The sequence below is a fragment of the Chiloscyllium punctatum genome, chromosome 9, assembly GCF_047496795.1.
Source record: "Chiloscyllium punctatum isolate Juve2018m chromosome 9, sChiPun1.3, whole genome shotgun sequence".
Lineage (NCBI taxonomy): Eukaryota > Metazoa > Chordata > Chondrichthyes > Orectolobiformes > Hemiscylliidae > Chiloscyllium > Chiloscyllium punctatum.
The window spans coordinates 116,230,438-116,247,511 of record NC_092747.1 but is presented as its reverse complement, the minus strand read 5'-3'; the positions used below and the strand labels follow the sequence as shown (position 1 = coordinate 116,247,511).

At 38.8% G+C, this 17,074-nt stretch overlaps 1 protein-coding gene across 1 annotated transcript in view; it reads right to left on the bottom strand.

Annotated features, from left to right (window-relative positions):
* Positions 1 to 761: 761 nt before the first annotated feature.
* LOC140481636 (insulin receptor substrate 2-like) overlaps positions 762 to 17,074 on the bottom strand; it is a 47,030-nt gene continuing 30,717 nt past the window's right edge. The window contains exon 2 of the mRNA XM_072578147.1: positions 762 to 2,690. Coding sequence (XP_072434248.1) covers positions 2,686 to 2,690 — 5 coding nt within the window. The 3' untranslated portion in view covers positions 762 to 2,685. The remainder of the gene's footprint in view (positions 2,691 to 17,074) is intronic.

The window sequence follows — 17,074 nt, the reverse complement described above, 5'->3', positions numbered from 1 at the left end:
CCATAGTGTCCAGGGATGTGCAGGCTAGGTGGGTTAGCCATGGGAAACACAGAGTTACAGGGATAGGGTAGGGAGTGGGTCTGGTTGGGATGCTCTTTGGAAGGTTGGTATGGGCTGATATGCATTCTTCCACACTGCAGGGATTTTATGATTAAACAAACTACTGTGGAGCACAATGATAGAATATTCTAAGAGAACAAAATAATTATTTACAGGATAAAAGATAGGAAAAGTGACAACAAAGGAGAAATGCAAGTCAAAGAAGAAAGACGTACATGAAACTTATGCATTTAAAGATAAAGATATCTAAGGAGATAGCAACAGGAAACAGGGCAAAGTTAACTGTATTCAAAGATTTGGCATTCATCTTGCACAGTTTGAATATATTATTGATAACCAGCAGCTACCATCATCCATAATGCCTAAAGGGTAAAGTTATGGACCTACAATATCAGAAGACTGCAATCCCGATTGAGCCTTTGGAAACATGAGTGGCTGGTTGAGCAATAACTTTGGAAGTGCACTGTTAGCTGCTGAGGGTCATCAACAACATCATTGACAGTTTAGTTACAGAGCCCACTCAGTCTCAAGTAGCATATGTTTAGTTTTCCAGCACTACCTTGTCTCGGGAGGTGGATTCTCACTGTGAATGTTAAGTGCAATCAACGCACGTGCTTTGTCAGTGTGAACACTGGATAAAGGGGTGTACGTGTCTTTGTATGTGAAGTACACTTATGCATTGAAATCTGAACAACAACTGCTTTCATAAATATTGTAGGCTATTTTATTGCATATGGCTATTGAGACAGCATTCAAGATCAATACAGATATAGTACAATATACTATTCTAAATCAATTATTCATCTTCCGGCAGCATTACATTCAATGTTATATACAATATATACAACGGAAGACACAGCAAGATATGTTAAAGTTACAATTATCTCTTGTCTGGTCACAAGAAGAAATATTACTTAATGTTGTATTTCCTGACATCTGAAAACTAAAAAATAACATGAAAACACTGCTTTTGTATTATTTAGAGTTTAAACAGCATCAAGACAAAAAAAAAACACGCACTGAACTGAAAGGGGCAAAATATACAGATCGCAAACTTTGCTGCACACTCTAGTGATCTTTGTAACTAGCGTAGACAGTTATATATTAATTTGCGTTCTGAACTGTAAACTAAGGATGTAAAAATTGCATACAGTTAAATGTTTTGATACAGTGAAGTTATGAAATTCTTATTTAGTGGCAAGTGTTACTTAGCTCAGTACATTCCATACTCTGCTGTTGTCTCAGTTAATGTAATTTGTAGTCAGCATTTTTTCTTTCAGTGCCATGATTGTAAGTGGCTTTTAATGTAGATTCGGCCACTTTATCAAGATTACCTTTAATCCATTTTTATGTAATGTAAAAATTAGCAATGCTCACAGTACTGATTTTCTTTGTACAGTACATTTACACACACCATTAGGCATAACTATAATGGAATCAACCTCAATACAGAGACCTTCACACTGGTCTGTAACTTCAATTACTGGCATTGCAGAAAATTGTGTCTACATTCAGAAATATCTGGCACTTTCATCAGCTGTTCTGGTATTAATAAATAACTTAGCAGAAAGGTCTTGAGGAACCACATTCACCAAAAGCAGTACTGATCAGTCCAAGTTCTGCATTCAACATAAGAAGCACTCACGGTTAAGAAATAGCAAGAACATTATTCTCTATATATCTTTTAAACAAAACCTGCTGACTCCCCTCTGAAGGAATCAAAGTTACGTCTTAAATAATTTGTACAGTTGATAATGTTTTGCATTCAATTGCATTTAATATTTACATTCTGATGCAGCTCAAAATATGTGAAAATCCTATCGCCCGCATTTGTAATATTACATTTCTCTTCCCTATATTGACTTGTGGAAGGCTACCTTCCTGGTCTTAGTGAAAGTGCTTGGCTGCATCTTACTGGGTCTTTCATGGATCTTTTGATCCAAATCCAATGTCCTGAAATTGCACTTTATTTCCCTCTTACAAGACCATTTTGTTTTATCTTAAGTTAGGCTCAAACTAACCAACATGGGATCTTTCTTGAACAAGGCAAGCCCAAAACTCTGGCTCATCACACAGTTAACTATATTCAAGATGTTAAACAAGATGTTAAGGCCTAGGGTTTGCGTATCGGGAGTTCAGTAGCGATAAAGCAAAGTTTGTGCACCTTCTCCCATGAAAGGCTGACTTTAATCATTAAACGAGGTAGGATTTATACCAGGTCAGTAACATTCCAGTTCAGTCGGTTCCTGGTGTGAGATACATTGCAAAAAAGTAATGTGGTCAAGGTGTTACCAGACTGGGAAAGTTAAAGGTACTAACATTTGGCCATATCTCAGCTGAAAGACAGGCCTAACTGGCAACAACTAACATACTGCTAAATAAGTACTGCTTCAGTGCACTCCACCCAGAGAAGGATGAGGGTGATCAATATCCATAGCAAAAACTAATGAGGCAGAAAGCTTCCTTGTCCTTGAAGGTACGCTGTGCATTGCAGTGTTATAATAGTCTCGAGGCATTATTGGTTACCCATTCACAATGAGGAAAGAAGGTAAACTTGAGCAGCATTCCACAAAAGGTGTTGCTGAGCAGCATCGCTTGTGTGAGGTTCCAGAGATGAAGGGTCCGTCAGTCTGAAAGAACAGAAATCAAAAACGTTGCTTGAAACAAATGATAAACTTACAATTCATTTCGTAACATAGAACTTGAATATCATCTAAAAATAGATGAGTTTCTTTCTTTGAAATCATCAGGACAACTTCAAGAATTCCAAATTTCAAACCATCGCTGAATTTATACTGCAGGAGAGGATGGCCAGCACAGTGACTCTGGCAGAATATGTTTCTCCAGCTGTTCACAAAAGCTGGAGTACAGAGCACACTCACCCAGCTCATGCTCGCAGAACCCAAACTACCTCATCTATGTTTAGATAGAATACTTCGATTGGACGTCTATTGCTGAACAGTCCTGAATGCACTGATGGCTGCGAGGAGAAAGTGAGGACTGCAGATGCTGGAGATCAGAGCTGAAAATGTACTGCTGGAAAAGCGCAGCAGGTCAGGCAGCATCCAAGGAGCAGGAGAATCGACGTTTTGGGCATGAGCCCTTCTTCAGGAAGGGCTGAAGAAGGATTCCTGAAGAAGGGCTCATGCCCGAAAAGTCGATTCTCCTGCTCCTTGGATGCTGCCTGACCTGCACTGATGGCTGCACCAACATCCAATTTAAGTTCATTAAAAATAACACAACATCAGGTTATAGTGCAACAGGTTTATTTGGAAGCACTAGCTTTCGGAGCACTGCTCCTTCTTCAGGTAGCTGCGGAGCAGGATCATAAGGCACGGAATTTATAGCAAAAGATCATAGCGTCATGCATGCAACTGAAACGATATATTGAACAAACCTAGATTGCTCTTAAGTCTTTCATCTTTTCGGGGGGTTTGCAGGTTTTGGTTCATTAATATGTAAATGTCAGAACTACCTTTAAGTCACATTCTCAAGATAACTTAAGGTTTTATTTAAAAAAGAGTGACATCTCAGCTCAGACAACATATTTAAGTTAATCAGTTTCGTTCATAACCTATCTCATTCACACTTGATCTTTTCGAAGTGGCATTCCTTCCCTCCCTTTTAAATAACACAAAAGTGTTCTTTCTTATTTTCTTTGTTAAGTTATCCAGATTCACGGAGAACCTATAGTTCCCCATTGCTTTCTCCATGGTAGTGCCTCAGTCAATCACAGTCGACTTGCAAACCAACGAGCACCCACTCCTCCTATTGTAAAAATTGTTACGATTGCATAAAATTTAGATTTCTTTGTACTTATCCTAGTTAGTACAAAAAATGCTTCAGCAATATGTCTCTCATTTCAACAACGTAAACTTTGCAATATAGACATTGACATGTTGATTTTGCTTAGACTAGTTCTTTGCAGTTATTTTATTTACTTAATAAACTATTTACATAGACAGAAGGCTCAGATAACAAGCTGCAGCTATTTCCAGCACTTGAGCCTGTATCTGTGAAATCCCTCTCAAAAGTTGTTTGGTTAGTTAGCTAAGTGCAGTAACAATTCACATGGGAAATGTTGCTTTCGAGGCCGTGTTTATTTCTGCAGCAAAACATACGTTTAAGGATTAAGGCAAGGAATTCAGAAAACAATGCAAGTGGGTGGTTTACAGAACGTGAAGAACATTGTAGATGCAGTGTGTTTTAATTTCATGGTTCTGGGAAGAAAGTTAAATTAGCAGAGCTTGTTAATAGTCTGCAGGTCTATGCTTTGATTACATTGCAACTTCAAATACAACCTGCAATACCTCTGTCCTATTTTTGAATGTATATTTATTTAGTTTTGAAAAAAGAAGCTACGGCTGACTGGAGTTTTAAAATGGAGTAACTATGTCTAATCCTTCAACATGGCTTTATAATTTGTGCTGTTAAGATACGCAGCTTTACAATTTCAACTTTTTGTTATTAAACCTCTGCAATTTTCTACTTGACAGTTAACAGACAAAATTGAGTCTTAAAAACAGAAGATTTGATTCTCAAAAAGATTCAGGCCTGACCTTTAAACTAACTGAATAAGAACAGACCTAACCAGTGAGAGAGGTTTCTGGAAAGTATGAATTGGGTGTTTACAATGGGAATACTGTGCTCTAAATATTACTGTTGGCACAAGTTCTTTTCAATTTCCTAAAGTGCAGTTATCAGGATCCTGAACACAGGCTTCTTTTGTTTTTCAGCATCCCATTGAATTTTTAACAAAAGAACTCCAAAAGATAATGATTATCAGATGCAGAACAATCTGCTGCTTGAAAATCAAACTCTTGAAAGGAGGGTTTTGAAGCACAAGATAAACATTGAGGGGATGAAGTTAGTTTATAGCAGCATCATGGAACAGTGTTGGTGTATTAACAGCTGATTTTGTTTCAGCCCAGCCACACTTCTTATCACGAAGATCACAGGACAATTAATTCAAACGTTTTTCTGGAGATTCGATTCCAAGTCTCGCTGACACTTTTACTTGGTTGGCATTTGAAATTCTTGATGACATTTTTTTCAAGACAGTTCGAAGTAAAAACTTATCAGTGAAGAACCAGGAATGCAGAAAAACAGAAACAAACTCAGAAATTGCTGGAAAAGTTCTGGCAGGATGTGTGGACAGGGAAAGCAGAGTTAATGTTTCGGGCCCAGCGAGCCTTCGGAATGAGAGTAACAACTGTTGAAAGTAAAACATTGGCCTCTGGTTCACTGGCTGCCCAATCCACGCTGTCAGATTACACAGCCCTCCATCTCGCCAGGTGCCAGCAACAGCCAGCAGCTGGATGCGGTCAGAGAATTTAATGACCAGGCACGATCTTAGGCCCTGGCCTGCTGTAAAATGGCGGAGGATGTGCTGGCCAAGTGGAGAGAGACTCGCCCCCATCTGCACTGTAAAATTTAGCCCTCTGAGTGCATCACTATAATGATAGAATGATAGTGTGCAGCAAATGGTCACTTCGCAGGAGGTCCCTAGCTAACACGTTCTTTTGTTTTTGAAGAATAGAGTATCATGAGTGTGAGGCACACAACTCATATTTTTCATTTCGCGTTTCTCACAAGGCTAGTTGACCAGACGTATGTCATCTACTTGAGAGGGTGTTTATGGTCAACTACATACTGTAACATTGATCACATGTAGTTCAGACCAGATCAAGGTGATTTCCCTTCTCTGAAGATGATGAGCAAACTTGTTGACAGTCCAGTCATTTAAATGATCAGCTACTAACTACATTTAGATCATAAGGTATAAATGTAGGTTCACTGAACCTGCTTCCCCCATTCAGTAAGATCATCATGACTGATTGGATTGTGGCCTCAACTCCCTTGTTGGTCAACATTCATTTGCCTTGTTGGGGTGGCAGCATGGTAGCTCAGTGGTTAACATTACTGCCTCACAGTGCCAGGGACCAGGTTCAATTCCAGCCTCAGGTGACTGCCTGTGTGGAGTTTGCATATTCTCCCAGTGTCTGTGTGGGTTTCCTCCCACAGTCCAAAGATGTGCAGGTCAGGTGAATTGGCCATGCTAAATTGCCCATAGTGTTAGATGCATTAGTCAGAGGGAAATAGGTCTGGGTGGGTTACTTTAGAGGGTTGGTGTGGACTTGTTGCGCCAAATGGCCTGTCTCCACACTGTAAGGAATCTAATCTAGTTATATTTGTTCACTATATTCTTTAATCGCATGACACTGTGATCTTTTGCTATAAATTCTGTGTCTTATGATCCTGCCCCACTAGTTACCTGATGAAGGAGCAGCACACTGAAAGCTTCCAAATAAACCTGTTGTACTATAACCTGGTGTTGTGTTATTTTTAACTTTGCTCACCCCAGTCCAACACCGGCACCTCCACATCATAAATATCTATCTAGCTCAATCTTGAATATGTTTAAAGACCCAGTCTCTACTCGTCCCTAGGGAAAAGAATCTCAAAGGCTTCTAAGAGATTAAACAAACCCTCCCATCTTCACCTTAAATATGAGGCAACATAATTTTAAATGATGACCCTTATTTTAGATTACCCCACTAGAGGATTCATCCTTTCAGCATCTACCATGTCAATCCTTATGTTTTAATAACACCAGGGCTTGTTCTTCTAAACTCCAACTAGTATAGATCCATTCTGGTCAAACTTTCCTCAGAAGACCAGCTCTTCAAACCATGAATCAGCCCCGTGAACCTTCTCTGAATTACATCCAATGCAAACATATCTCTCCTTAGGTATAGTGACCAAATCTCTGTGCAGCACTCTAAGGGAAGTCTCACTAATGTGCTGCATCGTTGCAGCAAACCCTTCCAATGTAGTTTCACTACATGACTAAGCTATTGTCTAGCACTGTTTTGTATATTCAGTTAAGATACATCGATCACAACATGTGACCTGTATGAATTAGGCTCTTACTTATCCTCTGCAGAAATTCATTCAAAAGCAGAGAATAATACACCCATTGCCAAATCACTTCCAATGTATTTGTTGCATAGTTCTTTAATCTTCTCAGTAACAATGGCTGGGAGGGATTGTTCAGTAAGTATCGGCTAGTAAAGCAGGATGTTTGCAAACTCCTATGACTGCTAAGAGATTCGGCATTACATTCTAGGATGTTAATATCCAACACAAAACAAATACGAGTCAGATTATCATCATCACAAAAGGAACCAGCTATGGTGCTAAGGTATATTTGTGTACAGTGACACTGTGAAACCAATATTGTCCAACTAGTTAGCATCTGTTGTAACTTCTGTATACATAAAACTGACTGAGTGTTAGCATTTGTATATCTGGAGTCAGATGTACCACATCAGACCTGAGCACACGCTCTCAGTATATACTCCAGTGCATTAAGTTAGAGAGCTGCAATATCTGAATGAGATGTTAAACCAAGACCCCACCTCGCTTCTTAGGTGGCTATAAAATATTCTGCCATAATGGGGAAAGAGCATGGTACTTTTCCAAGAGTCTTGACTAACTTCTATATCTCTAGCATTACAACAAAAACAGAATAACTGCTCATTTCTCTTCATGCTGATCATGTTTATCTACATAATTGATACTTTTAAAGTGTAAGCACTTTAGGCCATTGCAAAGCTACAAAAGATGCAAATTATTGTCTTTTCCCTTTTCTGTAATCTGCTTATTCGACTGTAATGTTTATCCTTCTAACTTTATTTCTACGTTATACTATGAATAGTTATGTAACTTTTTTTCTTTATGTATTTTGTACCTAACATGGTGCCGTGACAGGCAATGCTGTAAACTTTTCACAGTACTCCTGTACTTGAGTACATGGGACAAAAAATGCCTAATTCTAATTTTCCTTCCTTGCTGTCAACAGTCTGAGGCTGAACTAGACTGACTGAATATCTCGGTGTCGTGTTTGTAGCAGCGTTCAACTTCCAACCACAATTCAATGTCACCACTAACACCACCGACTTGCACCTCCCTAAAATCTTATCCATGCCTCAGCTCACCTGTTCTGAAATCCCGATCCATGCCTTGGTTGCTACGAGATTCAGATATTCCTGGATATCCCTTGATCTATCTTCTTTAAATTTGAGGTTATCCAAAACTCTCTGGCCATGGCCTAGCTTGCCTCTAAGTTCGTACGATCCCTCTGCTTGCTGACACGAAATGGCCCCCTTTAAAGAAGCACTTCACATTTAAAATTTTATCCTTTATTTTCCAATCTGTCTATGGCCCTGACCTCCCTAATCTCTAATCTCTAATCTCCTCTGGCCTCAGCTAATGCTGCACTGGCCTCTTAAGCATCCTTAATCTCGACCGCATCATAACCAGTGGCTATGTTTCATTCCTGGGGTTCCAATTTCTAGAATTGCCTCCCTAAATCATTTTCCTGATACCTGTCTTCCTACTGGAAAATTCTCCTTAACCTACCTCTGACAAAGCTTCTGGGCATCTCCTCTTTTTTTTAAAATACAGCTCATCTTTTGGAGATAAATAACATTCCTGTGAAGTGCACTGGGAAAGTTACTGAATTCAAAGCACTATATAAATACAGGTTGTTGCTGTTAAATATATATTAGCATAATTCTATCCCTGTTTAAGCATTGGCCTGTTGTGGTATGAAAATAATTGGTCAAAGAGGTAAAACAAGCAAAGTTTGGTTGTAAAATGGTGCTTATTGGGTTCGGATTCCCAGCGCTTTGTTTAACTTGATGAAATAGATTCAGTAGATCTTTGATTCTCATCAACAATCATCGTCTTCTCATGCACGTTAAGGTCCAGTTACAACCACCATGTAGCCACATGACTGTCAGCCGGCCCAAGCTCAAACTGATGGGGCAGCAACATTCACAATCATACCTCAAGTGACACCATAAGAGACACCATTCAATCAATCTTCCAGGGATGAAGAGTCTATGACTAGACTTTCTGACTGGCTGGATATTAAGTTGCGCAATAATTAACAGCAATCAAAAGAGTTTAACCAAAAACACACACAAATTATCCAAGAACAGTCTTAGCTAGATGAGCTAGCAACCATGCCATTGATTTCTCCATTTGCGTGGTTTCTTACCTTATTTTGTGCCAGTAACAATCTACTAATGCATTGGGGTAGCATCAGCATTTAAAATAGTTACTTTATAACACACAGTGTAAAGAATGTGATTTTAAAAACATCTATTTACACTGAACTTCCAAGAAACAATGGTTAACTTGTAGACAATATGCAATGCCAGCAAATTATAATAAATTGCTTACAATAAGAGATTATGTTCTTAAATAAGACTGATGAAGGTATCAATATGAGGTTTCCCAAGTCTCTAACATGTTCCAAATTGTATCTCATTCCGAATTTGACGAGCAAGCTGTTTTAATTGTGTAGCCAAAGTACAACTGTCACTGCTATCAGCTGTTGAAATTTCAGCTAAACTAAAAACTTCAGCTGGTGATAATATCCTGTGCTGGTAAGTGGCTTGGTATTGGTTGCAATATAATGATTGAAACATGCCCAAAGTCTAATCCAATCTGGATTTGAGTAAATGAGATTAGGCCCTCCAAGGATGGGACAATAAATTGGTAAATAGAAAATGTCTGCATGTAGTCACAGTGACTTGGTTTAGGGACTCTTAAGCAATGCTGTGTAATAACTGTGCGCACTATCAGAATTCTACGTAACTTGAGAAACAAACTCAGTGCACCCATTTGAAATATTTACTAAAACTGAGTTCCAAAATCATGATCTATCATAGACAGTATTGTGAAAGTAAACACTGGCTGAATTTCCTCTCCAACAGCAGAATTACAGGAGTTTCTTATAAATTTCACATAATCTGTGCACCGTAAAATAGTGGAAACATTTTTCTAACATGTTAAAATGATGTTTGATAAACTCGATTATAGAATTACAATAAACTAACCAAGTTTTGACTGAAGACTTGACTGATTTATTGTTTAAAAATGGAAAATTGGAATATGCATAACTTGTATTCAGAAGGAAGGATGAGGTGAAATGTACTTCAAAAATCAATAGCAACACCACTGTCCTTCAAACGATATCCAGAATCTTTCAAGGTAATTGAAGGGAAAAGAGTCGGCAGAAAGAGATAAGAGAAGAGATTACAGGGGTGTACTTAAAGGGGTCAATTTTGAGGTCTCTTTTCAAAACAGCAGGAACAGCAGCAGAAGCCTTTCCATGATATAACATCACAACTGTTCATCTGTGCAGCAGTTCATGGAATGAAAGGAAGTGAAAAGGAAGAAACAGAAATAACATTTCCAATACATCGGTCTTCCCAAAAGTTTTCACTTCAACGGTGTAGCCGATGTACTCAACTAGTCACAAGGTAGGAAGGTTCAACAGCTATTAACTGTGACAATTGTATGGCTACACAATTACAACAACTTGTTAGTCTAATTCAGAATGAGATACAATTTGAACATGTTTCAGACTCAGGAAACCTCATTATTGTATCTTCATCGATTTTATTTAAGAACATAATCTTTCACTGTAAACAATTTATTAAAATTTTGTTAGCATTGCATATTGTCTACAAGTTAACTATTGATTCCTGGGAGTCCAGCATAAATAAGATGTTTTTAAATCACTTTCTTCACGGTGTGTAATGAAATAAATATTTTAAACTCTGATGCTATTCCAATGTATTGGTACTTTGGCTCTGGGACAAAAAGGAGAAATTAATAGTATGATTGTTTCAGTGCTCTGTTCAGGTATTGAACAGGTACAATTTAAAATTCTAACACATAATAGTGACCCATTTCTATAACGTAGCTTACATGGTTTCAATTTTCATCCTGGGACTTAAATTAGGTCACTAACATCCACCCAAGTTATGTTCTTTTTTTGGTTTTGAAACAATCTGCCTCGCCGTCACTGTTTGGATCATGCTGAGAAAGGAAATCAGATGGGGAAAGACTACTGTAAAGTTATTTGCACATTTTAGGTTTTTAAAACGTATTATGCCTTACTGTTCAGAAATGCAAGGCATCTGTTATAGATTGTGAAGGGAGTATGTTAAGTTAAAAACCAATCACCTCCGATCCTCCTGCCCACTATGCTTCTTCCCTCCTCCTTATTAAAAAAAAAGTGAGTCTCAGTAAATAGATAACAAAGTAGATGTTATGAAGGGACATTTAATAGAATTCCACTTCAGGGTAGAACAACTTTGCATAATGGAAGAAGGGATTATCAAAAGAAACTGGACAAGTGCTGCAGCATTTTGTTGACAGTAAGTATTGTGAAAAGGCAAATTTGAAAAATACCAAAATGTTAATTTAACACGTGATTAAGTTCAATTAATTTTATTCCCACATCCCAGTTAGAAGTATTAATAGGGGACAGTGGCATTAAAAATAATTTAATTCAAAGCATGTATTCATCTTTTACGCAACACCTCAGAAAAGCAGAAAACTAATTTGCATGGAAGGAGATTGAAAATATTAGTCGGCCATGATTATTGAATTTTACATTTTGTTTACTGCTTATTTTTAAATTTTCATCATATCCCAAAGCTCTTTCAACACTACATTCTATTGGGCTAACAGGCGCCAGTAACTTGCTCAGATGGTCCATCATCTTTTTTTTTAATTTTGGAGCATTCTATCAGGCATACATGGTGAACATTGTGCTTCTTTTGTCCTTTATGGCATTTGCCAGTAGCAGAGAGCAGTGAAATTGACCAACAATATTCAAGAAGCATGTTTATGGCAGAAACTACATATTAAAAGCATTTGCACAACTAAAACAACAGATCCTCAGGAAAGATCACGTAAAACAGGAGATGGGGAGGGAGCTATTTATGGGATTAATTGGTAGCAGATAGCCCAGCAACCACTCAAATATTTCACACACAAACCATTTCAACAGGCACGAAAGCAAACTCATGCATTTTCTTGGTGACTATTGCAGTGCTAGTGCAACTGTTACCCAGCTGATAGGTCATCATTCACTTCTGTCAGATCTCCATTGCACACCATGAACAGATAGCTAACTCATTTGTTTGCCTTGCCTTTACCAATCGACTCATTCACTTCCACTCTGACCACTAACTAGTTCATTTTGCAGTGCTTACAATCGCTTCACTTAAGCCTTTGACAACAAAGGTATAAAAGGTTGTTACTAAACCAAACAAACTAGTGGTCTACATTCTGTGATTTCTCATGAGTCAGAGAGTGAATTTTAAGATTCAAACAAAAATGGGAATTTCCTTGGGGTACTGAGGGGACGTGAGAGCGGTTCTCAAAATGTTGGGGAAAAGGCTCAGTTGCAAAGCACTACCCAGATTCCCGTCGATTCCCAGGGGCACGAAACTTCACAGGCAATCTCCAAAGGCACGGTTTGAGAAACCTCAGCAGCCTGCAGTGCGACCTGCTCATGGGGAATCATCACACTAAGGGGAACACGGTTTAAAACAGCAGCGTAGGAATGAATTTCTCCTCCGCTGGTTGAAGAAAGTTTGCTTTTTTTTGTGATCAAGCGGAACTGATGAATGAGCAGCTTAATTGGAAAAGTCTTAGTTCACACACATCGATGTTTACAACACAGAAAGAGATTCAATTTCTAGAACTGTAAGGGTCACTCCTGCATGAAGGGCTTATCCTATAAAGAAAGGTTGAACAATTCGGGCCCATGCCAACTCGAAGGACAGGCGATCTCACCGAAGCATAAAAGATTGTGAGGAGATTTGATAAAGTGACTACTGGGAGGCTGTTTCATGGATTCATGGAGATGTACAGCACAGAAACAGACCCTTTGATCCAACTCATCCATGGTGACCGATGTAGTCCCTTATCTAGCCCCATTTATCAGCACTTAGCCCATATCCCTCCAAAGCCTTCCTATTAATATACCCAACCAGACGCCTTTTAGATGTTGTAATTGTACCACCATCCACCACTTCCTCTGGCAGTTCATCCCATACATCAATAATTAGTGTAGACAAAGACAGATCTGGGCAATTTTCTACATTTCCAAGTAGATGCCAGGTTGTAGCTGTACTGGAACAACTTAGACAGTCAAGTGTTAAGCCTATTGAGGCTGAGTGCAAGTTGGGAGGGGTTGGCAACAAGAGGTGTGAGGGGGGAATTGGGTGAGGATGCTCTGATTGGAGAAGAAAGAGGAAGTGTTTGCGATTTTTGAGAAGATTTGTAGCTCAGGTTGAGGTTCACATTGTAAGTTTGCTCGCTGAGCTGGAAGGTTTGTTTTCGGACATTTCAAAACCATACAAGGGAACTTCATCACTGAGCCTTCGTTGAAGCACTGGTGTTCTGTCCCGCCCCGTACCCATGCCTCTTAATGGAGGAGGCTAAAATTGGTGGACATGGTTTGAAATAAAACAATAGAAGGGGACGATGAGTCTTTCTTTCTCTAGGGTCATTTCGAATGTAGATTTCTCCTCAACACAAAATAGCAGAGGCTAGGTCATTGAATTTACTCAAGGCTGAGTTCAAGTTTTAATAGGCAAGGAGGTCAAGGGTAGGAGTTACGCAAAAGAAACTAAGAACACGACCAGAACAGCCATGTCCTGACTAAATGGTGGAGCAAGCCCAGAGCACATCCAACTACTAAATACAATGCATCACAATTTAACCAAAAAAAATTTTCAAGCATTGACACAGAAGATGAAATAAAATAAAATTTAGAGTGTCAGTCATGGCTCAGTTGATGATATCTCTCCTTCAGATTTGGGGGTCACCAGACTTGAGTACAAAAATCAAGCTGATCTTTCCAATACAGTATTGGGGGAGTGTCAAGCTGTTAGATGAAAGGTTGAACCAAGGCTCCTTTGTTTTTGGATTAGATTAGATTACTTACAGTGTGGAAACAGGCCCTTCGGCCCAACAAGTCCACACCGACCTGCTGCAGCGCAACCCACCTGGACCCATTCCCCTAACACTACGGACAATTTAGCACGGCCAATTCACCTAACCTGCACATTTTTGGATTGTGGGAGGAAACCAGAGCACCCAGAGGAAACCCACGCAGACACGGGGAGAATGTGCAAACTCCACACAGAGAGTCGCTTGAGGCAGGAATTGAACCCAGGTCTCTGGCACTGTGAGGCAGCAGTGCTAACCATTGTGCCTGGATGTCAAAGATACTATGGCATTATTTTGAAGAAAAGCAAGAGAATAAACCTGGGAAGTATTTATTTAACATTAGCAAAAAATTGAGTATTTGGTGATTATCACTTTGCTGTTTGCATGAAATTTGGCTCCACCATTTCTAACTTTGTAACCGCGATTAAACTCCCATATTGTGGCTATAAAGAGTTTTGAGATGGTCAATGACCATGAAAGCTGCAATGTAAATTCATGCTCTTTTTCCCCCAGGAATCAAAGTAAATCTTTACAGCTAGTAATAACTATCTGCCATTGAGTATACTTTGCTTTAAGTTCTTCATTGTACTATCAAGGTTGCTATGTTGCACTTGAACATTTGTTACACCATCAAAACGTGTGTGAAATTGCTCACAACAAGTCCGGGTGTCCACCGACATGTGACAGCTGAAGTGTACAGGAAGCAAGTGAGACAGAACAAGTGTCCACAATATACAAATATACTATATTATTTGTCAACCTCCCGTGGTGCTGAACATAAAATCAAACAAAGTGCTCAGGTTGAGCGTACTTACAAATTGAATTTTGCCCACCGTGTAAGTCACAGGAAAACAGAAATTGATGGAGAAACTCAGCAGGTCTGGCAGCATCTGTGGGAGGTTCTGATGAAAAGTTATTGGAATTGCAACATTAACTCTGCTTTCTTTCCTCGGATACTGCCAGACTTGATGAGTTTGTCCAGCAATTTCTGTTTTGTTTCAGATCTCCAGCACCTTCAATTCTTTGTTTTATTTGTACATCCTAGGTTGTCTGACCTCTTCTATAATACTTGGATTTTATTTATTTTTTGATAGCTAAGTAGGGAAGGTACTGCAGTTTGACAGCAAAATTGCGTGCGGAGAATGCAGATCTCTTTAACAGGTTGGTTTTCATAGGAAGCATGAATTTACATTGCGGCTATCATGATCAGGAAATTAGAAACTGAAAAAAGCGAAACTAAAGGAAAGGATCTAGAATGAGCTTAATCAAATAATGGAAGTAAAACAGCCGCATATTTAAAAAAATATTAGGCAAAGCTCATAGGAAAACAATCTCAAAAGAAACCAAAGGACTAAAATAAAGGAGAATGAAGATACAGGTTTGATGGAAAAAGATTAAATTCTCAAATACCTTCTGTTAATAGAGCACCTTTAATGCAAAATACAACGTGTTTGATGGAAGCAAAAATCAGACAAAACATGGATGGCGTATTAAAGGAGAAATAAAGCAAGTTTAGAGGTGGGATTTAAAGAGAGAAGAGGCAATGGAACAGACAGAATTGGCTACGTAGGTTTCAAAACGTGTGGAGCTCTGAACAACTCAAAAACAGCCAAAGGTAAAGGAAGAATGAGTGCACAAGCAGTTAGAGTCAAAGCAACATAAGCCGAAGGGAAATTGCAGGTTTGAAGTCAGAGAAAAACAGGATATAATTCATCTTGAGAAAAGTACAAGAAGGAAAACTACTTCCTTTATTTTTGAGGATTCTGATGCAATCGGAGACTTGCCTAATTACCCAACTGAAATAGAAAACAGTTTCTGACTGGAAGGATGTAGTAATAATCTTCCTCAGTCATTGTGAAATATCCTAGAATGGATGAGAAAATGCTTATTTACAGTCCCTCCTTTTACTAATAGAAATTAAGTTAAACTAGAACTAATGTTAATGTTAGAGATAACAGTCCAACCACCTCCCTTCAGGCTTTGTTTCTCTGACTCTAATCTCTAACCACCCAAGGGCTCATCAGATTGGTCACCAACAAAAACCATGAAGTAAGTATTCAGCTCTGTGATGCAATACTGAGCTGCTAAACTTGAGGAAATTGGTTTAAAACAGATGGATTGTCATATACTATAGCCAAATCCAACAGCAAGGCCAACTTCCCCATATAGATATTCAAGTTTCTTTTGCAATTTCTTTTGGGATGCTTTTCAGATGCTGTAAAATATGCAAACATACAGCAAAACTTACTTGGGTTCAATTCGACTTAAGTGAAAAATTACCATTTACCATTAGTTTTGATGATCTGTCTCAAACTGCATATTTATATATATAGTGCTTTCATGTTTCTTTGTTTCCTGTACCCTCTACATTGTAAATACAGGCACTTCCTCATTTTGCGAAGAACAGATCAAATCTGCTTGTTGATCAATTTTCAAAAACGTTTGAAAGTCTGGTGGAATACTCGTTACCAGAGTGGTCAGACTTTTTTTTAAAATGTCTTAATGTCCACAGAATATGCTTCAAGAATATTTGTATCAAAGGTAAACCCGCAGATGATATCTTACATTACAAACAGTGAAAAATAAGATTCATCAAATCTGCATTGATAGCTAAATTGATCTGATCTCTCTACTTCAAGGTTAATAGTTATTCAGCTCTTAAAGCACAGAACATAGAACTGTGCAGAACAGGAACGGGCCCTTCGGCCCATAGTGTTGTCCCAAACATGACGACAAAGTAATCCTTCTGCCTGCCTTTGGTCCATAACCCTCAATTCCTTCCATATTCCTGTGCTTATGTAGAGATCCCTGAAATGCCCCTATCGTATCTGCCTCCATGACTACCCCTGGCAACACATTCCAGACTCCTACCACTCTGTGCAAAAAATCAAAATTTTCCTTTCACATCTTTGAACTCCTCCTCCACCCCCCCCCCCCCTCCCCTCCCCCTTGTATTAGTCATTTAAAGCATACCAAACAAATCTATCTGCACCTCTGAATTATCCAAACACAATGCTCAAGATGTTGGAAATAGCTTCTCCAAGTGAAAGTGAGCTATTGCCCTCAGTCCCCTCTGATAATAATAAGAGGAGTCGCAAATAGCTAGGATAGTGAACAAGGCATTTGGTATGCTTTCCTTTATTGGTCAGAGTACTGAGTATAGGTGTTGGGAGGTCAAGTTGTG